This window comes from Aulostomus chinensis, chromosome 9 (genome assembly GCF_037954235.1).
Source record: "Aulostomus chinensis isolate RoL2024-O1b breed Wild chromosome 9, RoL_Achi_v1.0, whole genome shotgun sequence".
Classification (NCBI taxonomy): Eukaryota; Metazoa; Chordata; class Actinopteri; order Syngnathiformes; family Aulostomidae; genus Aulostomus; species Aulostomus chinensis.
Genome location: NC_141328.1, coordinates 25,465,741 through 25,478,423, shown reverse-complemented (window position 1 = coordinate 25,478,423; position 12,683 = coordinate 25,465,741). Strand labels below are relative to the sequence as shown.

General features: G+C 39.9%; 1 protein-coding gene across 25 annotated transcripts in view; it reads left to right on the top strand.

Moving 5' to 3' along the window:
* The window catches only part of kif1b (kinesin family member 1B), a 59,410-nt gene that overhangs the window by 27,613 nt on the left and 19,114 nt on the right, over window positions 1–12,683 (top strand). For 12 of the 25 annotated variants that reach the window (XM_086214534.1, XM_086214539.1, XM_086214537.1 and 9 more), the window contains 10 exons: window positions 666–877; window positions 2,146–2,225; window positions 2,685–2,760; window positions 2,962–3,015; window positions 3,687–3,749; window positions 4,007–4,086; window positions 4,407–4,513; window positions 4,680–4,763; window positions 5,043–5,223; window positions 5,309–5,381. In XM_086214534.1, the coding sequence (XP_086070660.1) occupies window positions 666–877; window positions 2,146–2,225; window positions 2,685–2,760; window positions 2,962–3,015; window positions 3,687–3,749; window positions 4,007–4,086; window positions 4,407–4,513; window positions 4,680–4,763; window positions 5,043–5,223; window positions 5,309–5,381 (1,010 nt within the window). The remainder of the gene's footprint in view (window positions 1–665; window positions 878–2,145; window positions 2,226–2,684; window positions 2,761–2,961; window positions 3,016–3,686; window positions 3,750–4,006; window positions 4,087–4,406; window positions 4,514–4,679; window positions 4,764–5,042; window positions 5,224–5,308; window positions 5,382–12,683) is intronic. The other 13 variants (XM_086214541.1, XM_086214540.1, XM_086214555.1 and 10 more) reach the window with 3 other exon arrangements.

Genomic DNA, 12,683 nt, shown 5'->3' with positions numbered 1-12,683 from the left:
TGTGTGTGTGTGTGTGTGTGTGTGTGTGTGTGTGTGTGTGTGTGTGTGTGTGTGCAGTGAATCCAACTACACAACTGCAGGCTGAACTTTGGCAGCATGTGTCAACAACTATCATTTGTCTGCCCTCTGGACGATCTTGCGGTTTCCATCATCTCCCCCCTCCTACAAGTTACTACAATGAGAGCAGTTTTCACACTGTATGTTCCCTTTGACAGTGGACATCAAGGACAAAGCAGAAGTGACATTACCTTATGCCTCAGAATCACACAAGCTAGAAAATGGAATGCTCAGTGTAAATTGTCCTGCACTGTTATTCTGAATCACCATTTAAAACAGTCCCAAAGATCCTGACTCACACTCCTAGCTAAAGTTTAATATATTTTAAAGTCGATGTGTAGGAACAAGCCTACTGTTGAGCTATCTGAAGTGAAAACTGCCTCTCCCTGCAGCTCACCATTATGCTGGGTGTTTGTCTTAACCCTTACAATGTGTGTCTTACATTCCCTCCCCTTTGTCTTTTCTCCTCCCCCATCTGCCCTCCTTACTCTCTTTCTTTCCTATTTGTTACTTTATTCCCTTCATTTTATGTTGTTTATTCTCTCTACCCTGTCCTGGGCCTACCCCTACCTCGCTGTTCTCTTCTTTCTCTCTTGCTGTTGGCTCAGACCTCAAAGACATTCAGAACAATAAGAATAGATACTTGATAGCCTCAGAGAACCAACGCCCTGGCCATTTCTCCACAGCACCTATTGGTTCCCTGACAGCCTCTCCGTCCTCTGGCTCACTGTGCAGCCAGGGCGGCCTCCAGTCAGCCACCAGCATCCAGGAGCGCATCATGTCCACACCTGGAGGAGAGGAGGCTATTGAGAGACTCAAGGTAAAGTAATGAGGTGTAGGCTGCCTCAGTGTCATGTGTGTCTCTTGTTAAGAAACACATCCACAGCTTTAACCCACTCTACAAAATCCCTCATATCTCACTACTTAAAAACAATGGGCTAGCCTCTAGGTAAGCTAGGTTTTTGCAGGGCACCTGCTTAAAATTTCATTCCCCCTGACAGCTGTGGCTGGTTGCGTGGCATTATGTTTACGGTTCATCTGTCTGTCCATCCTATTCACAAGTACACAATAGCTAGAATTTGGTGGTGAAAATGCATAGTCACCTACAAAGCAAGCCTGTGGCCATAACTAAAGAATTCACACATTGATAGTGATACAGTATTGTGCAAAACTGTTTGTAGGAAGTATGTGGCTTGCAAGAAGCCTCCTTTATTTCTGTTAAATATTTTCACTTGTTTGGTTTTAACATTTTACAAAAACCTCCCTTTTTGTTACATTTTGCAATAAAAATAATTCAGGGCAGTAGCTTCCAGTAAACTAAATTATGCTGTATGTGCATCTTTACAAAATATTAGATAGCTGAAGATACTTAAATGTCACCTGAGAGTTAGCGAAAAGTGTAAACTGCCCACAAAAGGTATGTTCATTAAATGTTAAAATCCTTGTTGTTGAATTTTTGCCCCTTAACACAGCCTTTAATAAATCTTTCAGTCATTGTATCTCTCACACTCGCAGTAGACCTCTCACTCTGTTGATGAGGGAGTACATAGGAGTGAAACAACCAAGCATGAGAAGCTGCAGTTTCCATGGCAACCAAGGTGCCTACTCTGTCTGTCATCGAATGACGTCAAGCACCAACGCAGATATGGTGGAAAGTGGACCAAAATAGATTGAGTCTCATTTGCTTGCAGTCATAGTAGTGATGCTATTCAGAGGGAATGCAACTATTTCTGGATTTTAGAGTTAATGATTGCAAGGTTACCTTTAGTATCCTGACAAAAGTTTGCATTGTTGTCACTATGTACCAGCATATTAATTCATTAGACTGTTGAACCAAGATGCCACAGTTACACAGTTATTCTAAAGTAATGAATTTGGCATGATCACATTATATCAATACCTATATACCACAACAAACATAACACAAAAAAATGGTTTGTCGCTAGTAACACAAAGCGTTATTTCTTGAATAGAGGGAGTGGGCTCATTTTTCTCTTAGCTAAGCATGTACCCTCCACAGTTGTGATGTTTAAGGTTGTTTTCCTGTGACTTTCATGCCTTTGCTCACACTTTCCCTCTTTTGTTCAGGAATCTGAAAAGATTATCGCAGAGCTCAATGAAACCTGGGAAGAGAAACTGCGAAAGACAGAAGCAATCCGAATGGAGAGGTCAGACTGCCCTAATAGCTTCGTCTCAGGCTTTTGCACTATTAAGTGTTGTTCTGTCTCACGTTTCTCACGTTTCTCACATTCGTGTCTCGTTCCATTTGCACCCACTTTTTTACACCCTTTTACACACACACCCGCATGTGCGTGCACACACACGCACACAACAATTTCTTGCCTTTTATCCACTTATCTATGGCTTCAACTGTGGTACTATCTGTCCTTTGGTCTCTGGTGCCATTCTCTTACCAAAAATCCCTTGTTGCAATGTTTCAAACCATCACTTCTCCTCCTCTTTCTTTCAAACATAAGCCAGCTTTGCTGAAAGTAAATGTACTGTGCACTTGCACCATGGGTGTTTCTTGACTCCAATGAAGCCATACTGTAATGCTAATGTGTAGAACATAATGTATTCAACATGCTGTGTGAAAGGTGAAATTTTCTGTCTGTCCTTCATGACAGGGAGGCCTTGCTTGCAGAGATGGGTGTGGCAATTCGTGAAGACGGAGGCACGTTAGGGGTTTTCTCTCCTAAAAAGGTACTCATAGATAGCAGTGGAAAAGTGTGTCACATTACCTATGGATGTTGGTGAGACAGGTCCCTCCACCATCACTTCCTCATCTCTTTTTCCCATGTTATTGTTTCCATGTGAACCCTCGCAGTACCGTCTGGGTTTTCTCATATGTTCTATTTATCATGTCTTTCCACTCCTCTTCATTTACCTTCTCTGTGTACTCAGCTCAGCCATGAAAGATCATTTGATGAGCAGTTTGATTGTTTTCCCATCAAGAAGGTTTGTTCAATCAAATTGGCAGACAAAGCAAGTTTCCTGCACTAGATTTAGCTGTAATGGACAGTTTAGTTGAGTATTCAGTTGTGATTTACCATCCTATGGTGGTTTTTCTGCCCACTATGCAACATCTGTAGTTGTTCTTTGTTGTTGGTGGTGGAGTTTATTGACAGCCCAACAAGTGGCTCTGTACCAAAGCTACTTTGAAGTTACATTTCACAGAGTAGTCATAAAACTTAAACCAAGTTTTGTGAATCCCATTACAGCTATAGAGTATTCCAACCTTTCCTTTAAATGCTTTGAAATACAAGGTACAACATAAAACATCTTAGATTACAGCCAGTAGCACATTTTTTTCACTCTCTTCATTTCTCAGGCATTTCTCAGTAGAAGTAGTGATGCAAGCTAGCAACAGAAAGCTCTGTAGTTATGTTAGTGTGCACTGACAGAGAAAGAGATTTGTGATCTTTTCGAGGCAGACTTGTTAGCACCAGCTGTCACTAGATCAGTGTTAGCTACAGAGAAGTCCTGTCTTTGAAATTAATCCCTTCATCGGCATGCTATGACCCCCTTCCTCTGCTTCTAATTGTTGTTGTTTGTTTTCCCTTTTGTTGACATCCATTTGTCTTCCATTCATTTTTTTTTCTCTCACCCACTGCTGCTTTATGGGTTAGCATTTCAATGAGAAGCCTTGTGATCTCTATACAGATTTTAATGGGGTCTTTTCCCCAAAGAAGGTTGGTGGAGTCGTTTTTATTGTTGATAGAAATATTGAGATCTATCAGATTGTAGAAGTGTCAGTACTGTGTAGATGTGACCTTTTATGTCCATGTAGAGAATGTATGACTGAAGGCTGCTGGCAGTCTTGGATCTGAAACCATTCCCTTTCTGATTGACATTTCTAGTATTCAGCTATCCAGAATACTAATGAAAGAAGTGAAATCCCTGATCAACTGTTAGGGTTAATGGTCTCCCTCTCATGTTCCATCTCTAGACTCCACACCTGGTTAACCTGAATGAGGATCCTCTCATGTCAGAGTGTCTTCTCTACTACATCAAAGATGGAATTACAAGGTAACTAAAACTTGAATGATGACATAATAATAGTGCTGAAGAAAGATTGGAATTTCTCTCAGGTCATGTTTCTGGAAAACTACTGTCCTTTATTTGTAATTTTACATTTAGCAATAGGAGCTGCCTTCAAAAAAGCTGTCTCTTTGGCCTCCTCTAAAGACAATTTCCATTGAGTGTTTATGACAAAATAACAGATGAAACCACGTTACAAGTTCCACCTTGTCTTGCAATAATGGTTTGATGGTCCAGTTACACATTTCCTGCAGAACACCATGAAAGAGCCTTGTTCACTTTCTAAAAGGCCTCTGTCATTGTTTCAGGGTGGGTCAGGCTGATGCCAAAAGACGGCAGGATATTGTTTTAAGTGGTGCTCATATCAGAGAAGAGCACTGCATCTTCCGCAGTGAGAGGAATGCAAATGGAGATGGTGAGACATCGTATTATTCGTTTTTATATGATATATATATGTAATAAATATCTGGAATAGCAGTAGTCCCTTCATACACTGGGTATTTTGGCCCCACCATTTCAAAGACAACAATGATGAGTTTCCAGAGTGAGTCACATATTGCTGGTCTGTGTTTTTGCCATAGTTATTGTCATGCTTGTGCCCTGCGAGGGATCAGAAACTTACGTCAATGGCAAACGTGTTGAGGATGCAATCCAGCTTCGTTCAGGTACATTTATGTGAATCAAGTGTTGTGAGTAACTGATATGTAGGGTTTTTTTGTTGTTTTGTTTTGTTTTTTTTTATTTTAGGCCAAGATGAATGAGAATAAGGAAACTCAGATCAATTAACTTCTTACATTTCTTGTACTTTATAAGTTAAAATTATAAAATGTAACTTGTCATATTGAAGTTTTGGTTTAGGTTTAAAAAAAAAAAAAGACACTGACATTGTTCCCCCATCACAGATTAAATAATTTGTCTTTAAACCACACTTACCTTTGTTTCAGGAAACCGTATAATTATGGGAAAGAACCACGTTTTCCGCTTCAACCACCCAGAACAAGCCAGGGCTGAAAGGGAGAAAACTCCTTCGGCTGAGACCCCTGTGGAGCCAGTGGACTGGACCTTCGCTCAGAGAGAGCTTCTGGAGAAGCAGGGCATTGACATGAAGCAGGAGATGGAGAAGAGGTATGCTGTTTTGTTTCAAATAAACACCGTAAAGTGCTTCATGAATTGTGAGATGTATTTCATGAGATAATATGATTTTATTAAGGCTCACTGAGATGGAGATCTTGTATAAAAAAGAGAAAGAAGAAGCAGACCAACTTCTGGAGCAGCAGAGACTGGTGAGTTAAAAAGAACTGGGATTTTAAACCCATTTTGTCAGTCCATTTTCTAAGATAGTCATGTTAAAGTTACAGAAAGTCAGTAATAACTGAAGAATGTGTTGAAGAGAAGCTAGTTGTAATGTTGCTTTCCTGCAGTTTGTGATTTTGTGTGTGAGTTTTGAGTGCGTGGTAATTGAGGATTATGTTACTAGTGGGACACCTAGTTAAAGCATGGTTTTCTATTGTTTGTTAAAATTGCTAGAAGAGCTAGTTTTGTTTTTTGGATGTTAGTTTTGCTTAGTGCATTTAAATCTGACTAGTCATACTAATTCTCACTCTGAGCTCTGACACTTTTGAGATGTGTGTGTGTGTGTGTGTGTGTGTGTGTGTGTGTGTGTGCGCGCCAGTGCATGTCTATTCCTCTTGCATGGAAGTTTTTCTGGTTTAAGGCCGATGAGCTTTTACTTGTCTTCCTCCATGAGTTTAATTGATTTTCTGTAGAAATTTGGTTGAGCCAGAATTGGATTGTAAAGCTTTTCCCTCTCCAAACCCCGTTTTCACCTCTTATTTCTTCTAGTGGATTTGAATCTTGCAAAACAGCAACTTCAGCCATATTGAATTTGATATGAAGATAAAAATATATTAAAAGAATTGAATATCGGTCTGTGTTAATACATAACAAACAGTTGTTTGCATAAATTGATGCTGCTTTGCATGGTTCGTGTTAATAGCATGTTTTCTTAACTCATTCAGTACTGGTTCTTGACTAAGTTGCAGTGTTGCTGTTGAGCTGGTAAACTTTGAGGTGGCTGTTGATTTGCTTTGATTAGATTTCCACTCTAGTTTTCTTGCTCTGTTTTGTCTTGAGTTTCATCTCTTCAATGCAGTTGCTGACATGTACAATGCATTGTGATAACAAATCCTGCTGTAGTTTTTTGACAGATAGTGACAATGTGGTTTCTCATTGACTTCTTTGGCTACAGCTGTTAGTGAGCCTTATCAGTCTGTGTAAAGCTCTGAGTGCCCGGCTCAACAACAGAGTTCTCACTGCTCACAGTTGAATCAGTGAATCACAGACTTTCATGGTTCACAGCTACAGGCGTAGGGTTCAGACTTCCAGCAACAGCACATGCACAACTCTATCCATAGATGTAGTATCATGCGCAAGACCGGAAATATTTGTACCTACTGGTTGTGATCTGTAATGTTCTTTGTCTACAAAAATGAGAAACTGCATTCTTTTCCAACTAACTAATCTTTCTTGTAGTGGATTAACACTTATCCTCACCACTGCCTCTCCGCTCTCTACTGGCTTTCTGATCAACTGCAAGAACACTGTCTTCTAACTCACCGCTAATACTAAAGCAACTCAAACCTTCTGGACTAAAGGGGAAAAGCTCCAAAATCACACTACATGCATGCCATGCATGCCACAATAGCATGTTTGGGATCCAGCTTTCAAATCACTTAACTCTCAATTACGAGGAGGAATATCACAAAACAGAAGCGCCTCAATCAGTGACTACTATCCTCTGTTTATTTTTCTTTTCTAATCATAATAGAAATGCTTTACATTTACTTTTAATAGCAATATGCAACATTGGGAGAATTTTTTTTAAGGACGGCATTCTTGATTCTAAGATGGGAACCACCTTAATTTTCTACAGTTGAATGTTGTAGTAAATATAGAGATATTTGTAGCCATTTTTACAAATGATGATGCGAGACAGACAATCAAAAAACAAGAAAGTCAATGAAAGCCACTGTTTGTTGGAATTTTCTTTTTTGTTTTCTTTTAAAATTTTTAACACAATTCCAGAAATTGAAACTGCATGTTGCCATACATCTTGTCCCTTACAGATGTATGCATAATATAATCTATCAAATTGTTAGTGTAATAGTCCTAAATCTCAAAACTCTGTCCCAGTTCAAGTGTTAAACATTCTGATTTGACCACTTGACTCTGGTTGAAGTTCCCATGTTGCATATTCATACCTTTTTATTCATTCTTATTTAAAAACCATCCCTTCATCCTTTCTATGATTTCCCATTGTAATTTCTCCTTTTTGGGGGGGACCATTTGGTTTGTTTCCTGTGTTGTCTTCTCAAGGATGGCGACTCTGATAGTGGGGATGACTCAGATAAGAGATCTTGTGAGGAGAGCTGGAGGCTGATCACTTCCTTGAGGGAAAAGCTACCCCCAAGTAAGCTACAAACCATAGTGAAAAAGTGTGGATTACCCAGCAGCGGAAAGAGAAGAGAGCCTGTGAAAATGTACCAGATCCCTCAGCGGCGACGAATCACCAAGGACTCCAAGTGGGTGACCATCTCTGACCTGAAGATTCAGGCAGTCAAAGAAATCTGTTATGAAGTAGCTCTCAATGACTTCCGTCACACGCGGCAGGAAATTGAGGCTCTGGCCATTGTAAAGATGAAAGAGCTTTGTGCCAGCTACAGCAAGAAGGACCCCAACGAGCGGGACTCGTGGAGGGCGGTGGCTCGGGATGTTTGGGACACCGTAGGCGTTGGTGATGAGCGTATTGAGGATGTCATCACAAATGGGTGTCGACCAGGAGGGGCTGTAATGGATGAGCTAAAGGTGCACATCGATAAACTTGAGGACATCTTGCAGGAGGTGAAGAAACAGAACAACATGAAGGATGAGGAGATTCGTGCCCTCAGAAATAAGATGGTCAAAATGGAGAAGGTCCTTCCACTCATCACCCCAGAGGGTCAAGAGAAGCCTCCCAGTGTGGACAACTCTACCAGCGCAGTCAGTACTCCAAACCCACAACCTCCTATGCCTGAAGAGCCTGACGGAGAGAATGGAGATTTACAAACAGGCCAAATCGCAGGAGATGATTCAACCCTAAAGCGAAACCACATGCGTTGGATACGTCAAGAGCAGTTACGCCTGAAGAACCTTCAGCAACAAGAGATCTCCAAACAGCTCCGCCGGCATACTGGGCCACATCGCTTTATACCCCCAGAAGATCGCAAACTACGTTTCCCCTTCAAAAGTAACCCCAAGCACCGCAACTCATGGAGCCCTGGTACTCATATTATCATCACAGATGAGCAGGTCATCGAGTTAAAGGTGCCCAAAGAAGCTGTAGAGGAAGAAGAGGGAGAAAGTCAGGCTGTAGAAGGAGTACAGCCCAGAGAAAAGATGCCTGCATCAGTTATTGAAGTGACTCCTCCATTGCCAAGCCCAGCAGTCCAGCTTCGGAGCAAAACCTTGGATCAAGGATTGAGCCAGGCCCATAGACATAACTATAGGAACAACCAACATCAGCAGCCCCATGAACGAGGCCGCAGCAACTCTTTTAATCTCCGCCAGCGACCCTCCGGCTCCATGGAGTCCCTTCAGCAGTCTGAAACCAACAGGAGGCACACACAGGCTTTCTACCAACCCCGCCACTATCAGAACCAGCCAATACATCCTCAGCTACACCCTCAACAGCCCTGCCACTATAATAGCATGATGTATTCAGATGGCAGCTTCAATGGCTACCAGCCGTACCACCACACTGACCATGCTAACCATCCAATCAACTTTCAGGCACCTCCCCGAATGCGCAGACAAATGTCTGCTCCGAATCTAAAAGCCAGCAGAGAGACTGCAGTCTGAGTGGGACCTGTGGAACATGCAACTAATACTGATGTACTTAAGTAGGCAAACACATTACAGATCACAACAGCTCAAAATTGACTAAATCCAGCAGCTAAAACTGTGATTTTTTTTTTTCCCCACTTGATTGTGAGTGTGTTACTGGTTGATCCAAAAGTATTGTATGTATTATAAAATACACCTTTTATCATTGTCATAATATGCTGTTTTATCCGTTTTTGCTGCATTGTGTATTCATCACTGGCACTGAGAGAACTATCATAAGGAGCTGAACAACAGATTGGGGACATATCAGGCTTTCATTTTCACAACTGTGTGACAATTCATCATTCATGATTTGATTTGCCAAAATTATCCTCATAGGTGGATTTTGAGTTTACATCTTTGCCATTTTAGTATTTTATTTTAGAATTATTTTTGCCACTACAGTTGGAAATCTGTTTTTCATCATGAGTTTGGTTGTTGTCGTCCAGTTGAAGAAAACATCCATATTTATTTTGTTTCATGTTTCTTATATTTGAATTTTAGGCTAGAAGAATTGGGTCTCCTTTGAATTTTATTCTTTGTTGCTGTACCTCATGAAGCATTTGATGTGGTAAATCCTCATTGGCCTTCGTCTGGAATCGAAAGACCAATATTGAGATGTTTCACCACTGATAATGGGATAAGTAGATGCACCAGTCAATTGCGTGACTGCCTATGGACTAGAGACTGAATAGTAGTAGAGAAAAGTTGTTTTCAACGGTGCCTGTCCGTGCACTGATCCTTGTGTGTATTCTACAATTAAGCATTTTTCTTTCCCTTCTTAATTCAGAATTAAGGCACAAGCTTTCCAGCAAAATTTTTACAAATTAAACTAAGTAACTTGCTTATTGATATTTTTTTTTAGTCATTGTATTGACTCAGTCGATTACTCAATAAATCACTTGATTTAACATCACCTTCTTATATTAAAGTACTTTGCACTTCGAGTTACTGACAGTTATACATACACAAATCAATTAATCGACTAAAAAGAGCACTCTGTACATTTCATACTTCCGCCAAGACAAAGCCAAAGTAAAAGCAAAAACAAATCCACTGTTAAATGGTTCTGCCCCAAAATGTGATGGGTCATTAAAAAGCCCATGTTCTACCCCTCCACACAGTTTCATGAAAATAGGAACTTTTCTGCACACAGACAGATGTACAATTAACCAACAGATGTGGATGAAACTAAAACACTGCTGGCGGAGTAATATGTCTTAACACTAAATGCTTTATGTTTATTTAACACATTTCTCACATTTTAGAATTTATATTTGTCTCCAGAATGTTAATAATGCTCATTGAATCCTGGAGGTATTAAATTGTAAGAAACATGATGCTGACATGTTAGGAAACTGATCTAATTTCAAACAGGACAATACGGCACAATCCCCACAAAAGTACAGTGAGTGTCACAGTTCTGCATACATCAGTGTTATACAGTCCAGAAAGTTATAAATCATTTATCCTCTCCTGCTGTTGAAACCATTCTTAATGAACTGAGCTCTGATTTCTGTTTCATTCAGTCTTAAGTTGTCATTTTGGGTTTGTGGTTCACAATCTTTAAAATGGATGTCCCACAGGGTGTTGTCATGGTTCCCAAAGAGTTGCCTGGAAAATGTTGGAGAGGAGACAAAGACTTGAAGTGTTTGCATAATGTTTTTTTTGGGAGAACTGTCCGTGTCAAACAAGATTCGCCTTGTTTTAGCTGTATCTAATGCCACATATTCATGCAACTTAGCTAGACCTATCAGTGATGGTCTATGAAAGTTGGACATATTTTTTTTTTTGCATCTCTGCTTTAGCTGTTGCCTACTAGTATTGCTGCTTTCCCTTGCTATATTTGTAGCTATAAAAGAACCCATGAGTTCTTACATTTCAATACCAGATGGCCTTCACATCATTTCAGAGACACTCATTTAGCAGCATGGGGGAGACTGTAAAGAACTTTTGAAATGCTGAAGTTGAGTTCAGAATCATGAAGTGATTTTCTGTGGCCTGTAGTTTTGATCGTAAATTCTTTGCCTTAACTATGCTGTATAAGCACACCAAATGATATCTGCATATGCAAGTCCAGTCTCCCAACCCTATGCTGACTATCTTTGCATGTAATAGCTTACATCCCTAGTAAATACTCCATTGAAGATTATTTTCTGTATGCACTGGTGCTGAGGGCTACCATGTAAGCTGGAATGTGTACAAAATCAAATGGACAATGTTCAGTACACTGTTCTTTTGAAATATACGTGTTTGTCTGTGTTAGGTCTCAGTTCAAGGGGTCTGTTGAGTGTTGTACATCTGCTGTTTGAATCTGCAATATCAATTGCCTCGTAGTGGCTGTGTACCCAGTTGTGTCGCTCCTCCTTAAGCAAGCACTTTGTGCAAGCATACATTTGCTTTTGGAAAAGTATTGTTCACAGGTTTAAGTCTGTGATGTTGGAGATATATATTTTCAATGAATGACTGAAATAAAATTACATACTACAAGTGCAGTTATTTGTTATGTATGGATGGTATGCACTGTTTTGATTGACCACAGTTAATAGCCAGTGTAGGGTTTTCGATCACCACATGCATGCACACCACACGGAGTCATAAAAGAGAAGATTAAACCATTTGAGACGCATCAGGACAAATTAATTACACTGTGAATATTTAAATAAATACAAACAAAATTACTGAGTCTGCCACATATCAAAATGTACTGTAGGATGTTATTATTCTTTTTTTTTTTATAACAGTATGATTTAACACAACATCATGACACTGCAGTGAACACTACATGCAGTCAGGATGGAAATGTATTATTTCAATCCTTTCATGTAGCCAGTGCTTTAGTTCCTGGTACGCTGATACGACACGTAACTCATCAGAAAATCAATTGTAGCCGATTGGACAACAATCTGTTTAAAACTAAACTGGAATTACAAGCAGGGTTTATTTCTATTTCATAACAATCAGTGGGGGATATGAATAGAAACAGGACTTATATGTATCTCTGTCTCTGTCTGTTTTCCATGCTGCAAGTGTCCCTGCTTGTATTCCATTCATATCCATGTTTATATGCCGGACAGTTTGTATAATAATGGAAGACATGCGCCCACATTGCATCCCTACTTTGGAGTTTTGCTCCAGAATGTTGGGAGTAAGGTTCTCCTAAAGATGTTGGAACCTACCTGTAGCAGTCATCTGTTCTTCTGTGAATAAGTCAAGTTCAAACACATTGGCACGTTGCCAAAACAGTTTGACTGCATATACATCGCATAGCGCTGCAAAACTGAAACTCGACCTCATTGTGTGATAAAATAAGTGACTAATTAAGTGAAACTTTGATTATATGGCACCTTCCAAAATCTGAGTCACAAAGTGCTTTACAAAAGAAAAGCTTAAAGGTGTATACATATCAACAACACACTCCATTAATTCAAATTAGATAAGGGTTCTCCATCTCTTATTTCAATTATTGCTTACCCTGATTATGATCATATTCAGTTCATATGAATTTGTGGTTTATATGGCAGTATCTTCATGTCTGTTGTCATCGTAGTCTCTGACGTCTCTATTTGATTCGATTTAAATTGCAGCAAAATCAGGACACCAGTTCATGACCATTCCATCATCAAACCTTGTATAGAAAGTTTCTTCCCAAACATCAGAAATAG